At 45.5% G+C, this 20,558-nt stretch overlaps 6 protein-coding genes across 9 annotated transcripts; 2 read left to right on the top strand and 4 right to left on the bottom strand.

The window, feature by feature from the left end:
* Positions 1–7,292: 7,292 nt before the first annotated feature.
* LOC9637412 (lipase) lies at positions 7,293–9,444 on the bottom strand. The gene is made up of 9 exons (XM_024679529.1): positions 8,996–9,444; positions 8,791–8,885; positions 8,609–8,712; positions 8,450–8,550; positions 8,275–8,378; positions 7,928–8,215; positions 7,715–7,858; positions 7,528–7,662; positions 7,293–7,467 (listed from the first exon to the last, which is right to left on the bottom strand). The coding sequence occupies exons 1-9, from the start codon at positions 9,371–9,373 to the stop codon at positions 7,317–7,319; spliced, it is 1,500 nt and encodes a 499-aa protein (XP_024535297.1). The 5' UTR covers positions 9,374–9,444; the 3' UTR covers positions 7,293–7,316.
* A 390-nt stretch (positions 9,445–9,834) lies between these two features.
* Positions 9,835–11,265, bottom strand: LOC112347971 (pentatricopeptide repeat-containing protein At4g02750-like). Its single transcript, XM_024679781.1, has one exon. The coding sequence runs from the start codon at positions 11,263–11,265 to the stop codon at positions 9,835–9,837; it is 1,431 nt and encodes a 476-aa protein (XP_024535549.1).
* LOC112347897 (pentatricopeptide repeat-containing protein At3g09040, mitochondrial-like) lies at positions 10,721–13,845 on the bottom strand. 4 transcript variants are annotated; one of them, XM_024679528.1, is made up of 4 exons: positions 11,997–13,845; positions 11,777–11,939; positions 11,606–11,721; positions 11,441–11,549 (listed from the first exon to the last, which is right to left on the bottom strand). In XM_024679528.1, the coding sequence occupies exons 1-3, from the start codon at positions 13,769–13,771 to the stop codon at positions 11,650–11,652; spliced, it is 2,010 nt and encodes a 669-aa protein (XP_024535296.1). In that variant the 5' UTR covers positions 13,772–13,845; the 3' UTR covers positions 11,441–11,549; positions 11,606–11,649. The 4 variants fall into 4 exon arrangements, with proteins under 4 accessions (XP_024535294.1, XP_024535293.1, XP_024535296.1 ...); XM_024679526.1 differs by having other exon boundaries at positions 10,721–11,549; positions 11,606–11,939; XM_024679527.1 differs by having other exon boundaries at positions 11,539–11,721.
* A 32-nt stretch (positions 13,846–13,877) lies between these two features.
* Positions 13,878–15,964, bottom strand: LOC9637413 (probable protein phosphatase 2C 55). Its single transcript, XM_002974800.2, has 5 exons — positions 15,829–15,964; positions 14,941–15,741; positions 14,549–14,873; positions 14,344–14,490; positions 13,878–14,287 (listed from the first exon to the last, which is right to left on the bottom strand). Exons 2-5 carry the CDS (start codon positions 15,681–15,683, stop codon positions 13,997–13,999), a joined length of 1,506 nt encoding a protein of 501 aa, XP_002974846.2. The 5' UTR covers positions 15,684–15,741; positions 15,829–15,964; the 3' UTR covers positions 13,878–13,996.
* A 116-nt stretch (positions 15,965–16,080) lies between these two features.
* On the top strand, positions 16,081–17,630 carry LOC9637414 (dolichyl-phosphate beta-glucosyltransferase ALG5D). Its single transcript, XM_002974592.2, has 8 exons — positions 16,081–16,177; positions 16,249–16,298; positions 16,360–16,411; positions 16,456–16,562; positions 16,613–16,778; positions 16,836–16,988; positions 17,066–17,214; positions 17,266–17,630. Exons 1-8 carry the CDS (start codon positions 16,139–16,141, stop codon positions 17,447–17,449), a joined length of 900 nt encoding a protein of 299 aa, XP_002974638.1. The 5' UTR covers positions 16,081–16,138; the 3' UTR covers positions 17,450–17,630.
* A 120-nt stretch (positions 17,631–17,750) lies between these two features.
* On the top strand, positions 17,751–19,698 carry LOC9636871 (cytochrome P450 704B1). Its single transcript, XM_024679723.1, has 6 exons — positions 17,751–18,080; positions 18,128–18,343; positions 18,400–18,687; positions 18,741–19,088; positions 19,142–19,351; positions 19,407–19,698. Exons 1-6 carry the CDS (start codon positions 17,799–17,801, stop codon positions 19,581–19,583), a joined length of 1,521 nt encoding a protein of 506 aa, XP_024535491.1. The 5' UTR covers positions 17,751–17,798; the 3' UTR covers positions 19,584–19,698.
* The last annotated feature ends 860 nt before the right edge of the window (positions 19,699–20,558 follow it).

Below are 20,558 nucleotides of genomic sequence, written 5' to 3' on the forward strand. Positions count from 1 at the left end.
CACACACACACACACACACACACACACATATATATATATATATATATATATATATATATATATATATATATGTGTGTGTGTGTGCTAGTTATTCCTGATCTCTTTGTAGGAAGTGCTTTAGTTGTTGAACATGCATAATTCTAAAGATCAGCTTGTTGAATGTTATGTGAAACTTTATAAACTTGCAATCCAACTTTACTACAACACTTGATATAATCTTTTAATTGAGTAAGGAGATTATAAAAAAAGCACATACTGTAAGATTGCAAAAATAGATTAACATTAAATCAACTACTTTGTACTCTATAAGTGGATGATAATGGGAGTTGTACTGCCATTATTTTCCCACTTGTATGTGGCCCAAGTGTTCAATAGACTCTACTTGGACTAGTGGAAGAATGCTTTTTAAATATTAATCCCAATATCTAGCATCGACAACTCATGACAATTGTGAAGGTAAACTCAACTCTATTGGCAATATCAGATCATGACCATATAGGAGTTTATATTATGAAACCCAAATAGAACTCTATACCCTTGTGATATATGCATATCGAAAAATATGGCAAATAACAATCTTAATTCAAATGTTGAAAGTTCACCTACTTCGCAATTATCCCTTTAAAAGTTTATACAAGTGTAGGTGACTAAATTTACTATTCTACTTTAGTCATTTAACCACACTTTTAACCATATGTAAGAGTCTCATTTATAACCTCCATAAATCTTATTCCTAACTTGGGGACATACTAGCCTAAAGAATAGCATCTATGCCACTTATCCTTTGCACTTTGTCCAAGTGCTCCATGTGTTTGATCCCATGACTGACACCCAAAGGTACCACTAATATATCAGCCCATTACACTAAAGCCATGCCCATTCACCTTTGTCACACCGATGGTCCAAAACCACGTACATCACAGTCTCATTTCTTAAAGATTAAGCCACCTATCTATGAGTGGTGATCCCTTGACCAAACCTTAACACCCTTAATATATCTAAAGACATAAAGAACACCCTTCCTCAATATCCCTTCTTTAATCCCTACTAAATCCTTTTCCATCTATGGCTGTGCTCACCAACACTATCATTAAGTCAGGGCTCAAGGGCCCAACCATTAAGTCCCATTGACATTTGGTACATCCTCACCACATGACTATACCTTTGGTCATTATACAAGAGGACTACTCTTCTTCCTTTCTACAATTTGGGATTTTGGGATAATATTTTGAAATACCATACGCAAGTCTTATGGGTACTCTCTCTACCTTCCGCCCTTAAGTGCTTTGCCATGTGGCTAGAGCGAGGTTCCAATAAGCCACACTAGGTATCTAAGTAGGTAATACTACTCACACTTAGATTGGGAGCATTGACCATTCGATCTCCCGGGGGAGATAAAGCCAGGTCTTGAACACTCCACCAAATTACCCCTTTTGTTTGTTTATGTTCACACTAGCTTTGAACTTCTTAGTAGTTATATCATCACCCACCACATGGATATAACCTTCTTTAGTCACACTAGACTTTCCTGGCCAAATTGGCTCCACTAGAGTTCTCCTTTTACTATACTTTAAAGCTTACCAAACCCTCTAAGGTTTGAGAGATGATCGCTTTAGGCTTTCACCCTTGAACTCAGACTCAGACTGGAACTCCGACTTGGACTCAGACTTGAACTTGGACTCAGACTTGGACTTGGTCTCAGACTCAGTCTCGGACTCGGTCTCAATCTCAGTCTTGGTCTTGGTCTTTTTCTCGGCATCAACTTTAGACTCCATCTCATGTCTATCTTGGACTCCATCTTGGGTCCATCTCGGACTCCATCTCAGGTCTATCTCAAACTCCATCTCAAACTCCATCTCAAGTCTATCTTAGAGTACATCTTGGGTTCATCTTGAGTCCATCTCAGACTCCATCTTGAGTTCTTTTTGGACTCATTCCTAACACTTTTATGTGTCATGACACTTGTTATATATCAGTTTTTTTTGTGTCCTTTTTCAGAGACTCATTCATTGATTGCTTCATGCTCATTCCTCAAGAATTTTGTTCAGAATTCCACTCCCACTCTCAACTTTCCAAGTCAAATTCTTTGGTCCAAACATGTTACATTTGTTGGACTCCCACTTCTACCACTTCCATATAACACTTTATCTGCTCCACTTTGGGGCTTAAGGATTTGTATCTCATAACGAGCCGTTCCACCAAATTGTGGATGATAAGCACTTGTGAAAATATGATGTATCCCTAGCTGAGATGTTAAAACATGAAATGCCTCAGCTATAAATGAAGAACCGTTATTTAAGAGAATTTACTCTAGACAAAAATGTTGAAACACCACTTGATTGAAGAGGAAAAACCAAACAATAATCATTAATGCACTAACAAGAGCACCAATTTTTACTCAACAAGTTAAATAGTTAGAGGCAATATTGATGTGCTTTTTACCAACAATCGACCATGGAATAGGCCCTATCAAATTAAATGCCACCAACTCAAATGGTCAGGAAATTACAATTGCCTTTAGTTGTCCTTCTGCAATACGAAAGGGAGTATTACAGGCTTAACATCAAACACAACTACGCATATATTGGATAATATTACATTGCATCTCTGTCTAGTAAAAAGACCTATATAACTTCTCGATCATATATCAATGTCCCATATGCTCGCCTAAATTATGAGAGTTATAAGAAGCATGGAAAAAGCATGGAATAAATATTGAGGGTGCCACTAGCTGTACATGATCATCATGATCATTCGCAACAAAATAAAAAAGGTTGTTCTTAAGGTGATATTGAGAATATAAATGCCAAAATGGTAAGCCATTAGTAAATGTTGTAATATTCTCAAACCTCTCACAAATCCTTCGGATGCATAGTTTAAACTTTTAAACCTTATGAACCAGAACGTAAATCTTTGTGGACATTAATTATTAAGTACAAAAATTGCTAATGGTATAAAATCCTTATTCAGAAAATTCACAGATGTTAGAATAATTAATTCATCAAAAATATAAGAAGAGAGGGAAGAAAGAAAAGGAGTTCAAGAACTCCCTAAGTGATTAAAACCTCAAAATCATATATTTAAAGCTTTAGAATCCACTAAGCAATATAACTCTTTCACTTCAATAATAAAGTAATTACAATATGATTATCTTTTAGCAATGTTTAAAACTTATATAAATATGCATAAAGCTTCTCAAAACCCTAAATTGCTATTATACACTTGTAAACTCCTGAGTTTAAACTTCCCAGGAGGTCACCCAACCCAGTACTATTCAAACCCAAGGACACTTAACCCTAAATATCCCAAGAAAAAAGGGGTTTCATAGGCCCTTTCCTTTTATATTTGAACCCTAACGGATCGTCTCTCGAGTCGTTGCCTTTGGTTGCTTATAAGTTATGGAGTAGTTCACCTTTATTGATTATAATGTATAATTGATGTGCACAATGGGATGACACTGATTAAGCACACTCATACTTTCTTGCATTAAAACACCCTTAAGACCAATGTTTGTAGTTTTCATACCAAATGAAAGATGATATTGACGACTTTAGCAATGTTTAAAAAATGATATAATCTAATTAAAAAACTAATCAATAAAATGACTAAGATATTGCACCTTACCTAATAAGTGTTACACATTATTCACACTTTAGAGTAAGGGACTGTTGAACGGCCACAAGTTTATCAAGATCAACTTGCAAACCTTCATGATAAATATGATACCTAAGATATATTATGTCCTTAGACTTAAACATGCATTTTGACCACTTCAGTTTTAAACAAACTTCTCACAACTAATTCAACACTTTTTAAACATCATGAATGTACTCTGCCCATGTCCCCTCCAAGTGGATTAAGATATTATCAATGAAGTTAGCAATCACCTCTGGCATATCATAAAAAACTTTGTTCATCATCTATTAGAAAGTTGCTAAAACATTATTTAAACCAAATGGCATTACCAAGAATTTGTACAAACTAAATGGTGTATGAAAAGTATTATTGAACATTGTTCTCGGCCATCGGAATTTGCCAATACCTAGAAGTAAAATCTAACTTAGTGAACCAACAACTTCTCCCTAAACGATCCAAAAGATTAGCAGTGTGAAGAAGAAGATACATATATAAGATAGTAACTTCGTTTAATAGTTGATAGTCAATACAAAAGTGAATATTTCTATCAAGTTTTATGACAAAATAAGGTTTACACAGTTAAGAATTTTGTGACTTTCAAACAATACTGTTCTTTAATATCTCTTTGGTGTTTGTATGTAAAACTTTGATCTCCTTTAGCAACCAATAACAAATAAAAATTTTGATTAAACGAGCATCCCCAGTTAGAATAGAATGATATGTTGCAATTTTGGCCCCTACAACATGTTAAATTTAAATAATAATATACTCCTTCATGAGCTGGTCAATTGCTACAAAACATAAAAACTATTAGATAGATCTAAAGAGGGAATAAAAGAGCAAGATAGAAACATAGGAGAAAGTAATGAGGAAACAAAAATAATAGAAGCAAAGATAAAAATATAAAAATGAAAAGGAACAAAAGTGAAAGGAATGAAAGAAATATAAGAAAGTATGAGACAAGGGGAGAAACTTCAAAATCACATTTGGCTCTAAATCACATTATTAACATACTTCTTTATGAACCAATTAACTATTGCAACACAAAAACCATCAAATGGATCTGAAGAAGGAATAGAAGAGCAAGATAAAAATATATAAAGAAGTAATAGGGAAACAAAAGTGATGGAAGCAAAAGTAAAAATATAGAAATGAAGAAAAACAAAAGTGAAAGGAATGAAAGAAATATAAAAAAATATAAGACAAGAGGGAAAAACTTTAAAGTCATATTTGGTATAATTGTGTTCTAACCAATCCATACCAAAATTAAGGTTAAACGTTTGACTCAACACCACCTGTAGTGACTAAAACTCAAATTTGAGATCACCCACACTCATAACTAGTTAAAATCTTGTACAACTTATATATGTATTTGCTCCAACCACCCTTGATGATACTTTTCGAGTAACACAACATTATAAAACATTACCTCTTCCATTTTTCAATACATATCTTTTAGCTCCACTTCCTATAAAAGATAGTTTTATTCCGATGGAAGTTAATGCTATTGTTGCTTATGTTCAAGGATAGGGGTAAGGACATAGTTGTGGCCATAATATCCATTGCTAAGTGTATAATAAGGTTGGCTATACATATCAATGTTGTCCGAATTTTCCAGATTAATATCCTCCATTTCCTAGATGAAGGTTTTGGCATCAATAACATTTTATTGGTTGTGGTGGAAGGTCTAGATATTAAAATCCTTTTAGGTAACATTAAGTCATAAAGTTTTTGCACTAATAAATCACCATCCTTCTTTTGGGAGTATTATTAAAGGGTTCACTTAGCACTCATTGTTTACATTCCAAATTTGTTTTTATAATAAGAGGTTTTTTATTATTCTCTTCATGCTGGTTGATACAAGTTTAAGTTTATCTTTTATTGCTTGGTCTGTTGCCACATGTTATCATCTATATTTATATTATGCAATATAGACAATTTTCATTCTTTATGGCAATGGTTGTACATATGTATATGCACAAAATGAGGTAAACTAAAGTGTTGGTTATAACATTCTTAATGTGATTTATTTTAGCTTCACATTAAATAGGAGGCTTCGGAAGCAAACACCAAATCACATCACTGACTCAAATGACCTTGATGAAGATAATGTAATTGTTGAAAGACATCATCACAATCATTAACATGTTTAAATTTGCACTTGAAGACATTCAAGAGAATACTCTAATCTACATGAATGACTACATTTAAATCATTATACCATTGCAACACTATCCCTTAAAGGCATATGGGAAACTCACAGAAATACCAAATATTATCCCAAGAATGATATATAACAATCACTGTAAAGTGATTAAACCAATGGTATACATCATCCCCAAGATTCCCATGGAAGAACTCCAACTGAATGGTAACAAGAGTAGAAGTTGTAATTACGAATGCCACTATCAACTAAGTTTAATTATTCAACTATAACTATATAGCATTAAGTAACTGCACCAAAATCAAAGAAGGAGGAGGCTATTTTTTTGCCATAAAAATAAATGAAAAGGAGAAAAAACAAAATAGAAAAATTTGAAAAAGTTATAAAGTCTAGATAATGTAAAAGTTAAATTTAGACCAAAATCCCAAATCCAAACACTCCTTAGGATAATCAAAATTGTTCCTCATTTCCATAAAAGTGAATGCATACAATATAGAAAGGGAATATATCAATTAGGACATAAATCCTAGTTAATATATAAGAGTGAGTGTATCAAAATCCCATTATGCTAATCTTAGTGTATAGCTGTTAATATTAGTATATGGCATTGTAGCTGTACACTTTGACTTCACAAATAGAAATTTATTAAAATTAAAATATTTTTATATGTTTATGGAAAATATATTTTTGTTGATAAGAATATAAAAATCAAAACTCTTGATGCTTTTAAATGTATTATTATTTTGTGCAGCATCACGAAGTTTCTACAGAGCCATCTTGACTTGAGTATCAAACTTTCCATCAAGGCAGCACCTTGCCATAAACACTGACCAATGTAGCAGAAAAGGGATCACCAAGCTGACATAGAAATGAAGTTGGGTGTGTACTCTCTGCCTTGCTCCAGAGCTGAGCCCATGCAAATCCGGAGGAAAGGCTCCCCAGAGCAGAAAGTTGGCTTTGTCCACCATGGTTTTTTCTTCATGTCTTTCTGGAGAGGAGGGGTCTCGATTGGGCCACAGTCGTAGTTTTCTGTGTCTACGAAAAATTTCAAAAGTGGCAGTCGTTGTTTGTCATACTATCTTTCGAATCCAGGTTTCAGCAGGGCTACATACGCTGCTCAAGCATTGCCTGACTTGACACTTTCTACTGCTCTAAAGCTCCTTTCCTTGAATGAATCAGCATCTGGGCTTCTGCAGGAAGCTCCTAACAGACTCCTCCATCCCTCCGAGTTTGGCTCATATGACATCGTTCAATGAGCTCCTGCGCCATGCCAAAGTAGCCACCCCAGATCAACCATGCAACTTGTAGTGTTGTATTCCCGGGTGAATATTGTAGTCCTGAATCATCGACTGGAAGTAACACCGTCCAGAGTAAACATCTCCTTTGTGGCTAGCCGCATGAGATTATCGCCCACGTAAAAGAAAACTCGTCCCGAAGAACAGTCATTGCCATCGAGCAAAGTTCAAACGGTCAATGGTAAACGAAAGTCAAATCTCATCAAAGTTGGCCTTTTTATTTAGCGAGACCTTCTAATGCTCGACCACGATCTCTTCAACTCTTTCCTACATCTCCTAAAGATGCTATCGTATAACACATCGAAGTGAATCCCAGCTCTATCTCTATTGACGATAAAATAGATGTGATCGGCTTCGAGGATGGTAAAATACCTGTATTAAGAGAAGTTTATGAGCACGGGAAATAGAAGCAAAGAATGAAGATCACAGTACCAAACTCCAGGTTGCAAAGCTTGGCCATCTTTAAAATCCGGTGCCAAAGGACAGTTCTTGTGAGAGTATGGAAACCGGGGATAAAGCATGGATATGGTGTTCAATGCGCCGTCATTGTCTTGCCAATCTTCGTCCCTGCTCGAAACCGTGAGAAACTTGGCACAAACAAGCAAGCACTTTGCTTTACCTGTAGCCTTCGTATGGGATATCCGGCAATGGATGCTTCCAACAGCTTATTTGCAGCGATCTTATCATCAGCAGCGGATGGATGTCAAGGAGCCTCGAAGGCACGATCCGTCCAAGGAGTTTTGTGGTCCTTTTCGTCGCATAGCTGATATAAGATTAGCAGGAAATGATTTAGTTCAGTTTTAGCAAGATCGAAGGAGCTGGATTTGCTTACCTGAAGTAGAATGTGTTCCTGTGAGTTCCCAAGTTGCTGTTGATCCCTACAGCGGACTGGATGCTTAGATCTGGAAGGATCCAGTCTCCGGTTGCAAATGGACCCGAATGACCAGCCAAGCACTTCACCAGGCCTCTGAGTCCAATCTTGTGCCACGGGAGTGTAAAGTGCTCGAAGCCAAAACCATAGTACTTTTTGAAGACAGGAATATCCAGCCACTCGTAGACAAGCACGGCTATCTTGAGAAGCTGTAGAAGAGACACCGTTTTCATTGTTTTCCCATCGAGGCTGCAAGAAGAAAATGTCAGATAAGCTGCATCAAAACTGTTGTCTGATTGTTGGCTTACTTGAGACCATCGATGTAGACTCTGGTGGTGCCATTTAAAGCTCCAGATAGCGAAGTCAGGCTCAAGACCCAATCAGCAGTAGACTCGTTGTAACCTTCAAAGTGCTGCAAAGTAATCCAGAGGAACGAAACAAAAAAATCAAAACACAAAACAACAAAAGACTAATGAATCACACCTTATCTGCAAGCATTTGTTGAAGAACACGAATAACCTGCGCACCAGTGGAGTGTCCCACGAAATGAATGGGGTGGCTTTCATCCCATTCAGGATAGTGACCTGTGAAATCAGAAGAAAAAAACTTTAGAGAAAGGATTTTCAAGTTGGCATTGCTGACCTTGGCCATAATTCTTGCCAAACTGCGAGTGTCCGTAGTGTTGGCTGTGCTCAAAGCCGTAGTCGACAATCCCACCTTTGAGATAATAAAAGAGCTCACGAGCCCTGCGTGAAGAAAAAAAAGAGAGATCAAGTTCACGAAGAACAGATCTTTTTTCACGAAGAACTTATGCGCAACCTTACCTGTCATGGATGCTTGTCAGCGAACCAAGGTCCGGAACAAGCACTCTCTCGTCCTTCTCTTCCGCTCCAGCCCAGTAAGAAATGTTCCCAAGTTTCTAAAGAACAAACAAAGAAGCTTGAGCTTGTCCTCCTCTGTTGACGATGAGCGAGGAGGAGACGAGGACGAGGATGAAGAAGGAAGAATGGAGAAAGAAAAGAAACTTACCCCTTTGCCAAATCCAAAGATCCCATGGACAAGAACAATGGGGGCCTTCTCGTGGCCGTCGAGAAATGTCCCGTGGTGCGTCGTGGCGCTGCTCTCCTGCGGCGATCTCACCTCCTTGTTAGCCAAGAACATGTGAGTCTCTTCCTCCGATTCGTCCTCGGGCTGCAACGCCACAACCCTGGAAGCCCTGATTCGCCGCCGGAAGCTACTGCAGCATAGCTGGATCGCGTCACCTAGCAGCACCGTGCTCACGATCGTCATCGCGTACGTGAAATGTACCGCCACGCTCAGCCCCAGCTCGGCGAAGAGCCACCAGTAGTGGAAGAGACCGCGCATTATCAGCCAGCGGCGGCACGGCGATGATCGGCCGCAAGCCATGACTAGAGAAATCGAGAATCCGGATGGCTGGATCGAGCGCGATCTAAGAGAGACGAGGGAGAGTGAATTTGCCCTAGCTAGTAGCGCGCATCCAATTCAGCCATCATTCAAGGGATTAGACACACCACGGCCTCGTTTTCGCGCGGTTTTTGTTGTGAGCTGGATTTTAAATTTTAACTGAGAATGGAATCGCGCGTTTTGACTTGGCAAAGGGATTAATGTTTTTATCTCTTTCATCGAGGACCATGGGTTGACCACGCACGACCGCTTTGACAAAGTCAAGAGAAGGCTGACCATCGACTAGCAGCCTTTTACAACGACCTGGAGGTAAGAACTAGTATTGGAAGATCATACTTTTCCTGGACCTTGATCGACACAAAGGAAAGTATGATCTTCCAATGCAAGTATGATCAAGATCTTGTGAAGCAAAGGTACGTACCTTCGATTCGCTGAAGTTTGAATCACATTCGTGTGCACAAGTTGGCGAGCAGCACGTACGCAGCATCGTTCCCCGGATTCACATCCAGCGCCTCCTTGCTCGCACAGGACCCGCGTCTCAGATCTCTGTGACTCCCGCAAGCGCCCAACAAGCACGTCCAGTCGAGAGCGTCCGGCACGAACGGCATGCTGCTCACCAGCTCCTGTGCGTCTGCCAAGTGACCGGCGCGCCCGAGGAGGTCGACGATGCCGCAGTAGTGCTCTCTTGTCGGCCGCAGTTCAAAGTCGCGGCTGATCGACGCAAAGCAGCTCCAGCCAGCCTCCACTCCGCCCGTGTGGCTGAAAGCCAGCAGCACGCTGATGAGACAAACTCCGTCCGGGACGATGGTCGTGTTCATCCGGTGGAAGAGCTCGATCACCTCCTCGTGACGACCATCTCGAGCAAATGCCGCTAGCAGAGCCGTCCACGAGACGAGATCCCTGGAAAACATCTGCTCGAACGTCTGCTTTGCCGCTCGCAGCTGCCCGTCTCGAGTATACGCCGAGAGCATCGTGTTCCAGGAAACTTGGTCACGCTCCGGCATTCGATCGAAGAGAAGCTTCGTATCGACGAGGTGCTGGCCGTCGTGGTTGTACGCAGCTAGCATGGCGTTGAGAGACACCTGGTTTTTCTCCTCCATGCCGTCGAAGATGTGCTTGGCTTCTTCCAGCCGACCGCTCTTTGCGTAGGCTGAGAGCATCGCAGTCCATGAAACAAGGTCCAGCTCCGGCATTTGGTCGAAGACTAGCTTGGCCTCTTGCAGTTTTCCACTGTTTGTCAAAAGTCCCAGCATCGCCGTGCAAGTGAGGAGGTTCTTCTCGTCCATTGTCTCGAAGACTCGCTTGGCTCTGCTCGCTTGGCCAGACTGCGCAAGAGCTACGAGCATGGCTGTCCAGGAGACGAGGTTCCTCTCGGGCATCTTGTCAAACACCTGCTTAGCCTTTTCCACCTGACCATTTTGAGCATACGCCGCTAACATCGCAGTCCATGAAACCAGGTTCCTCTCCTCCATCTCGTCAAACACTGACTTGGCTTTGTCCAGCTTCCCGTGCCGAGCGTAAACCGAAAGCATCGCACTCCACGAGATGAGATCTCTCTCTGGCATCTCGTCGAACAACGCCTCTGCTAGTTGCAAGTGACCATTCTCCGCAAACGCGGTGAGCATAGCCGTCCAGCAAACCAGGTCCCTTTCTGGCATCCAGTCGAACAGCGTCTTTGCTTCCTCGAGGTGGCTTCGATCTGTGTAGGCGACCAGCATTCCTGTCCAGGCCACGAGATTTCTTCCCGGCATCTTGTCGAACAGTGACTTGGCCTCCTGGAGATGCCCGTTCCGGGCATACACCGAGAGTAGCAAAGCCCAAGTGAAGAGGTTCTTCTGCCGCATGGAATCGAAAACTTCCTGTGCATCGACCATGCTGCCGCATCTTCCATACATCTCGATCACGATGTTGGAGACGAACAAGTCGCCAGCCTCGAGGAGACGCAAAACTTGAAGATGGGCCTCCCTGGCGGCGTGGATCGTCCGCGTGGATCTTATCAGATGAATGCAGCCAGCCCTGTCAACCATCTTCTCCTCCACGCGGCTGCAAAACGTTCGCCATCAGCGAGTAATCTGACCCTTGTACCTCATCGCCCCGTTGAAGTAGCGACTGGAATGTGCTCCTTGCTACCGCCAAGTCCGCCACCTTTGAGCAAGCACTGAGAATGATCCGCCAAGTCAGTCCGTTTGGCTCGTAAGGCATGGAAAGCGCCACCTCTATAGCTCGGTTCACCTGGTTGCCACGTCCGAGCAAGTCGATCAGGCAGTGGTAGTGCTCGAGGCGAGGCTCGACTTTAAACTTGGAGCCCATGCTCCGGAAGATCTCGCTGCCTGCATCCACAAGCCCAGCGTGACTACATGCGTTTAAAGCCAAGAGTAGAGTTACCGAGTCGGGATTCACGGATTGCTGCTGCATTCGGCCGAAGGCATCCAACAGACTGTCTGTCTGTCCGGCGCGGCTGTAGCCAACCATCAACGCGTTCCAAGTTACCGTCTCGTTCGTGGGAAACGAGTCAAAAACGTAAGTAGCATCGAGCGTTCTCGCGCATCTGCCATAAAAATCCACCAGAGAATTCGTCAAGGCTGTGGAACTTTCAAATCCATACCTCAGAATGTCGCCATGGATCGACTTCCCAGTCGCCAGCTCCGTCAGGGATCCGCAGGCTTTGAGTGCCACCGCCAAAGTCGAAGCATTTGTGGTGATACTTCGAGATCGCAAATCAGCGAAGTACTCCAGTGCTATTTCACTCTCCCCGTTGTCAATGTACGCAAGGATCAATGCGTTCCAGGATACCACGTCGTGACGAACTAGTTCGATACCGTCGAAGGCTCTTTTGGCGTCCACCATACTACCGAGGCTTGAGTACATGTCCACCAGCGTACTCACAATCAGCCAGTTGGAGCCATAACCATCCTTCCGAGCATAGCTGTGCACAGCCATTCCTTTCTCCAGCACTTGAGCTCGATCTTCTGGTTTCAACACTTTCACAGCTAGACCACTGCACGCCTTCAACGCCACGACGAAGCTAAGAGCATCAACAGGACAGTCCTGGAGGTCAAAAGCCTGTAGAGCCTGTTGCTCGTCCCCGTTTTCCACATATCCAAGTATCAAGGCGGTCCAGGAACGAACATCACGATGCTTCATGCCGTCAAACACCCTCTGAGAATCCACCATACTTCCACACTTTGCGTAGAAGTCCACCAAAGTGTTCCCAACGAAACTGTTGAAGTTGCCAGCCTTTTCAGCTATAGAGTGAAAAAGCATTCCTTTCTCAAGAGCTTCCACCTTGACCATCTTCTCGTTGCCAAGCTCTTTAAGCTTTTCCTTCGATGCCAAAATGCCACAAGCCTTTAGTGCAGCGACCAAGGTTCTACTGTCGGATCGAATTTGAAACCGCATCATATCTGTGAACAAGCTTAGAGCCAGCTCGGCTTCCTGGTTCTCCACGTATCCCAGAATCAACGAATTCCAGGAAACGAGATCACGAAATGGCATCTTGTAGAACACCCTGCTCGAATCCACCATGCTCCCACACTTGGCATACATGTCCACCAGGATGTTCGAGAGAACTAGATTCGGCTCGAAACCATTCTTCTCCGCGTCGCTGTGAATGGCCATGCCTTTGCTCAGAGCATCCAACTTGTTTCCTTTCGCACCAATACCAGCGCAAGCACGTAGAGCAGCGGCAAAAGCTAGAGCATCCGGTCGACCAACACGTCGCAAGAGCTGGAACATCTCGAGTGCTTCCTTCTCTTCTCCATTGTAGACATATCCAGCCAGCAAAGAGTTCCAAGCCACCGCTGTTGGATGAGCCATCGCGTCAAACACCCGTCTGGAATCCGCCATGCTTCCACACTTTGCGTAGAGGTCGACAAGAGAACTGCCAACAAAGTCGTTCCTGTGAGCTCCAATCGAGGCCGCATAGCCGTGGACGAGCTTCGCCTTTTCCAGCGATTTTAGCTTAGTTCCAGCGTTCCAATCCTCCTTTCTTGCCAGATTGACGCAAGCTCTTAGACCAGCTACGAACGATCGCGAATCTGGAGCACAGCCATACTCTTCCATCCGAAAGAGCATCTCCAGCGCAGTCTCTTCCTGCCCATTCTCCGCGTATCCCAGAATCAAACAGTTCCACGACACGAGATCCGGCCACTGTAACGCATCAAACACCCTCCTCGCGTTCTCCGGGCTCCCACATTTCCCATACATGCTGACAATGGAATTCGCCACCAGAATCCCCTGCTCGATCCCAGCCCGGATCACGATCGCGTGGACTCTCTCCGCGCTCTGCAAATCCCTGGCGCTGCCGCAAGCGCCGAGCAAGGCAAAAATGCCCGATCCAAGGCGCTGCTGGACGGCGATGCTCGCCGCGACCTCTGTCATGCATCGCCGCTAGCTGGAAAGAACCTACTCACAGGAATCGACGAGCGCCAGAGCCAAGAACCCTAGAGAACGAGCTAAGAACCCTAGAACACATACATTCCCGCCATTATAAATAGCCAAAAGCTCGAATTTTATTCGTGTATCGGCACCATCGTTTAGAAAACTTGTCCAGGCCACTGCGCGGCCTCGTTGCTAGCTATTCATACAAACACAAAGGAATTTTCCTTACCCCCGGCTGGCTATGTACGAGACCACCACCGTGATGTCGTCCATTTTGCCACCATGGAAGCGATATCCAGCGTCTTGGGCCGCCGCCGCGAATGGAGTCTGGCGATTCCTGTCCAGAGCGCTCGACCTGGCAAGAGTCGCCAGTTTCTCCGCTGTAAGCTGCGGCCCAAATCCCGATCGAGTCGAATGAACGACGACGCTGGCTACTTCTGTATCATACACGTTGTCGAACAGGCCGTCCGTTCCCACGACTATAACATCTCCGGCAGCAACTTGCACCGAGAACACCTGCGTAGAAACCGGAAGAACTTAAAGAGTTTTCTAGCGAGAGATGTCTGGCGAACCTGTGCGCAAGTCGGTGGATCGCTGCCGCCGTGCTCGAGTTGATACGGGATGTTGAAGAGGTGTTGTTGAACTGGCGACTTAAACACTGTTTTCCCGTTTCTCAGCACGATGAAGCCACTGTCACCAAGGTTTGCTGCTTGAAGTCCCTGCAAAACAGGAACACTATCAGTAAAGAAGATAAAAAACGAGAAGGAAAGTTCTCACATTGTCCGAGAGAGCTAGAATGCATGCTGTGGATGACCCCTTACACTTCGTCTTCGAGTGAGCTCTAACGAGAATCCTGACAGGGTCGACCAGCCCGTGAGGCTCTTGCTGCGCGGCTATGATGGACTGCACCATAAGTTCCCTCGCGTACTGGCCAGCGTCCACTCCAACGTCGGCCCAGCCGCCAACACCGTCGGCAACACCCACGACTTTTTCGTTGTCGCAGATGAAATGCGCATCTTCGCCACCCTTGGCTTGTTTGTCTGGATGAGGAAGATAGCACGCACCCGAGACCAGCGTCAGTGGTCTACTTTGTCCAGCAGTCCTGCATCAAACCGGATCAAACACAAAGAAACAAAGAAAGAAGCGACAGGAGAAAGAATCTTTGTTACCCCTCCGAGCAGCCTGAAACATTCCCCTCAGTGTCGGAGTCCAAAACTATCCCTGGCGAGAGAAGATCAGCCTCCTTGGAGCTGGAGTTGTGCTGAGACAATCTCCGCGAGCTTGCGGCGTCCTTGTCGAAAGCTCCCTGGCCAAGCCGGAAGCAATGATACGCAGCAGTGTCATGGAGAAGGCCACGACCCCCTGTCCCTCTCGAGGAGGAGAAAGTATTCTCGATCCACTTGGACCAGGAATCTCTCCCTTCCTTGCCACCTCCACCACCGTCCAGTTGGAACTCACACACTGCCCCGCCCCCTCTCGCCACGCACGACGAACTACCCCCGGAGTTCTTCCCCGAGAAAGAGACCGGCAACCTTCCATCGACCAAAAGTTGCCACGACTGGTAGCTACAGCTCTGCCAAGCCGGACCAAACACCGAGGGAGTGGCGAATGCCCGAGAGAATGCCTCGGACACCGAAAGCGGAGCGCCCTCTTCGAAATTGGAAGAATCGGCGCTGGAAGAACTCGAGGAAGACGAAGACGATGGTGGCACTCTTCGCGTACCCCGAGCAGCGCCACCAATGGCGGTCTTGGCCGAAGAATAGACGGGATAGGCTGCGGCGGCCTTGGCCCTTCCAAACAAAACGTTGAGCCGATGCTGTGATTGCCTATAGCTACTGCTAGTACCTGCTTTCAACTTCCACACGATCTGGGGGGTCGGCATCCTCAGCTCGCAAGAGGGCGAGCACTGCATGATTCGGCCGCCCGCCTGCGAATCAGCAATCCCTCACCATCGCCGCCTTCCCATGGAGCTGGAGAAGAGAAAGGAGAGAGAAAGAGAGCGAATCAGTCCCACGCACGGAAGAACCCTAGGGTTTTTCCTGTTCCAAAGTCTTTACCTGGCTGTTGGAGCTCCCGGGAGCCGGGCAGTGGAGTGACCGATCGATCGTGTGGATCGATTGCCCTAGATTGTCGCTGACCTAGGCAAGAAAGAGGGCTTAGTTTTCTTCCGTGCTCCACCCTCTCTTCTCACGAGCAAATGACATGGCTAGAAAGGTGACGCGTGTCACGGGTACATTTGTGACACGTGTCAAATAGATTCTTCACTGTATTTGGCTCGAGGCGGGAAGAGCTCTTTTGTGTTTGTCCGAGCTAGGGTCTTGCGGCGCAGCGATACGTGTTCTTGAGGGATCCCGCATTGGAGGTGCCATGGCTGAATTAGCGCTTGTAGTGACTCTCGCTCTCGCGGTAAGACCTCGCTTCTTCTCCCGGCGAGCGATCTTCCAAAGAATCAACGATTTGTGTGTTCTGTGATGAAGATCGTGTGGAGATTTCGGCTCAATATGCTCGATCTGGATGTACAGAGCAGGTCTGCCGCTGGAATCGCACAACTTGGATCGAAAAGCGCTCGTCTTTTGTGATATTTTCAGGAGGGATGAGATATTCTGGATGGAAGATACCGCGTCTACATGGAGCACGCAGGTTTTTCCCGCAGCATTCCTCTCCTCGATTGAAATTTCTTGCAGGTTTTGTGCCCGTCGATCCATGAAGCTCCCTCCAAGTATCTCTCCGTGGTGATACCTGCGTACAACGAGGAAAAGGGGCTTCCTTCTACGATAAATGAGACTCTAAGGTAACACCTCAGTACAAATTCCGAAAGAACTGCCGCGCTCGGTTTTACAGGTACCTGGACGAGCGAAGCTTTGACGATGCAAACTTTACATACGAGGTGACAATCATCGACGATGGAAGCGAAGATTTGACGTACAATGTGACACTGGATCATGCGTCGCGGTTGAGAGTGATCAAGCAAACACCAAATCTCGGAAAGGGTGCTGCGATTCGCAAGGTATGTCCCGTCCATGCCTTGCCATCCTCCATTGTGCTTTTAACCTGCGCTTTCCAGGGAGTTCTCTGCTCTCGCGGTCAGCTCGTGATCACAGCAGACGCTGATTCAGCAATCTTCATACGAGATATGGGGAAACTGGAAGAGAAAGCACTGAACCTGACTGCATCAGGAGATCCCATAGCTGTGTTTGGCTCGCGCTGCAAAGTAAAGGTAAACGAGCCTCGCTACTTTGCATTGGCATGGAGCTCGCTCCAAGACTTAACTCGTCATGATTTTGATCTCTTCAGCAACCTCTTCTTCGAAGCATCATGTCGAAGGTCTTTCACGCTCTCGCGGTCTTAATAACCGGGACCGACGTGGCCGACACCCAGTGCGGGCTCAAGCTCTTTACGAGGCCCGCAGCGGCCAGACTGTTTACGAACCTGAGGCTCCAGAGGTAGAGTTTCTTCTCTTCTCTCGGAAGTTCTCACAAGCAGTGTTCTCTCAGGTGGGCTTTCGACGTGGAGCTGATCTATCTCGCCAGACGCCTGGGAATCCCAGTGTACGAGGTGGCCGTGAACGCCGTGGACGTTACCGGATCCAAGCTTCGCGCTTCCAGCGTCTGCCACGCGCTGTACGAGATCACGATGGTGGTCATAGCCTATGGACTTGGCTTCTGGGAGATTCGGTAGGGAAGATCGGAAGATCCATTCTTTTTCCTCGGTGGAGTAAGTAAATTTTGCCGCGTTTTACTATAAACCAAATCTTTCGGTGATTGTCGTAAACTAAATAGCAAAGTGGTAAATGCTGCAGAGCAGGGAGAGAGACATTAAAAATAAATAATATGAACCACCTTGATGATCTTTAATTGCAGCTCACTAAGTGTGCCGATGTGGTAGCAGAGCAGAGGTGCTGTGATGGAGAGAGACATTAAAAATTTTGGTTCCATGGTCTTTTTATTTTTTCTGTCTGGTGATTAAAACCGAGGAAAAATCAAGCATATATATCCCGGAAGAGAACGTGAGCCCGAAAGAAAAGCAAATGCTGGAGCTACTGGGATTGCTGCTGCTGCTGCTGCTAGCGCTGCTCTCAATCCACCGCTTCTCGCGAGGTGGAGGACGCGATGGAGGATTGCCACTGATTGGCCACACGGTGGAAATTCTAGCCAATTACCACCGGATCTTCGACTTGCTCCTGGAGAAATTCCAGAGCCAGGGCACGAGCACCGTGCCGCTGTGGATTCCTGGCCAATCCTACGTCTTCACGGTGGATCCAGCCAATGTAGAGTACATTCTCAAGACAAGATTCCAGAACTTCCCAAAGGTATCTTATATGATCTCCAAATGGAGGGAGTGCGTGAATGATCGCAGGGTGAGCGCTTCCGGGAGAAATTCCAGCCGCTGCTGGGCGGCGGGATCTTCAACGCCGATGGCGCGGCGTGGAAGAGCCAGCGCAAGGCGGCCAGCTTCGAGTTCGCGTCCAGGGTTTTGCGGGAGTGGAGCGGCAGCGTGTTCCGGGATCACGCGCTGGAGCTCGCCCGGATTGTGGACGCCGCGGCGTCCAAGCAGAGCTCCCTGGAAATGCAGGCAAGAAAGATCTCTCGCTCTTACCGAGAGTCACTTCTTTCCTTCTTTGCACATAGGACCTCTTCCAGCGGATGACGCTGGACACGATTTGTAGCCTGGGATTTGGCGTGCGCCTCGGCCTCCTCTCTCCGACGCTCCCGCACAACGATTTCGCGGCCGCTTGCGACCGATGCAACGCGATCGTCTCCTTTCGCTTCGCGGATCCCTTTTGGAAGCTTAAGAGGCTGCTGCGCATCGGCGAGGAGCGCGATCTCCCAAAGAACCTGGCCACGGTCGACGAATTCACGTACAATATCATTCGCAAGAGGAGGATCCAGCTCTCCAAAGAGAACGAGGATCTTCGCGTAAGAGATTTCTCGTAAACATTGATCTTGACGTGGTGCTTTCTTCCTTCCAGGCTCGCAAGAAAGATCTTCTTTCGCGGTTCATGCTACTGGACGAGAGTTCCTCCGACGTTTATCTCCGCGACATGGTCCTCAACTTCGTGATAGCTGGGAGGGACACCACCGCCGCGACCCTCTCGTATTTCATCTACATGGTTGCCTCTCACCCCGATTGCCAGGGCAGGATCCATTCGGAGCTTCTCGACTTCGAGCGCTCCAGTCGCCAACATCCAGGCCATGACGACGATCCAAGCTCCATAGAAAGCTTTGCAAATCTCCTCAAGTTCGAGGCTCTGGCCAAGCTCCCCTATCTCCACGCCGCAGTAAACGAGACCCTCCGCCTCTACCCGACCCTGCCACTGGTACGTAAAGTTTATTGAGAATCTCTTTTTGTTTATAGCGTGGGGATCTCCAGAACTTTAAAGGCGTTGCCAGCGACGACGTTCTTCCGGATGGCACGCCCGTCCGAAGAGGCGAGATCGTGTCTTACGCGGCATACTGCATGGGCCGGATGGAATCGCTGTGGGGACCCGATGCTGCGGACTTCCGCCCCGAGAGATGGCGCACTGCCGATGGATCCAACTGGGATTTCAACCCGTCGCCCTTCAAGTTCACAGCATTCCAGGTTCTTGAAATGTTCGCTATAGCCATCTTAGATCCGAAAACCTCTCCTCTCACAGGCAGGGCCTCGCGTTTGCCTTGGCAAGGACAGCGCTTATCTCCAGATAAAGATCACCGCGGCGCTTCTCTGCCGCTTCTTCGAGTTTCGTCTCGTTCCGAACCAGACTTTCCACTATCGAGTCATGGCCACGATTTCTCTGGCTTCTGGGATTAAAGTGGTGCCACTGAAAAGGTGACGGCATCTTGCCAACTGGTAAAATTTAATGACTAGAAACAAAAGTGGGAGCCGATGTTTGTCGCCATCGTTCAACTAAAAATAACAAGGAGCTGCTTGCACAACTTTAAAGTTGACACTTTTGTGCCGATGAAGCTTAATGTGGTGATCTTGGAGTCCATAAAACTACTGGAACTTTAGTGATGGGGATGTTATATACAGGTTGCAAATCACGAGCTGAGAGTTCCTTGAAGAATCTTGGCTGCTTATGTGCTGCGAGCGATCCGGCATGGCACAGTTTCTTCTTCTTGCGCTTGCCAGATCCTACCATGCCTATGGACTTGGCTTCACCATGGTGGAATATCCTCTATTCTTTTTCCTCGGTGGATACTTTAAACCAAATAGAAAGAAAAAGGAAACTTTGCCCTTCTTCTTTACTATATAGAGTTTTGGTTACTAGGGCATACCTAAAGAAGAAGCTAACGATGTATCTTTCGGTTGTTATTCCCGCGTACAATGAAGCGTTGCGCATCGCAGAACCCCTGGATCACACCTTAAGGTATGTCTTGATTGAAACCTTAGTAGCATATATGTTTATATGCATGTTTTTCATAGATACCTAGCCCAGAGAGCCAAAAGGAATCGCCACTTCACATACGAGGTTATTGTCGTGGATGGCTGCAGCAAAGATTTAACACCTGACATTGTCTGGGAGATGACTAAACGGTACCCTTGCCTGCGGTTGATACAGCTTGATTGCAATCTGGGCAAAGGTGGAGCAGTCAAAGAGGTTTGTGAAAAACAAGCCCATGGTTTAGAATAATCTCTAATAGTTTTTTCTTCTTCCTCTTCTATTCTGCAGGGAGTTTTAGATTCACGTGGTGAATTGATATTAATGGTTGATGCGGATGGTGCGGTTGACATCACCGCTTTTGAAACTTTTGAGCCAAAGGTATATTTAATTAGTGAAAATTTTACAATAATACATATACTAATG

This window comes from Selaginella moellendorffii, unplaced genomic scaffold (genome assembly GCF_000143415.4).
Source record: "Selaginella moellendorffii unplaced genomic scaffold, v1.0 SELMOscaffold_25, whole genome shotgun sequence".
Classification (NCBI taxonomy): domain Eukaryota; kingdom Viridiplantae; phylum Streptophyta; class Lycopodiopsida; order Selaginellales; family Selaginellaceae; genus Selaginella; species Selaginella moellendorffii.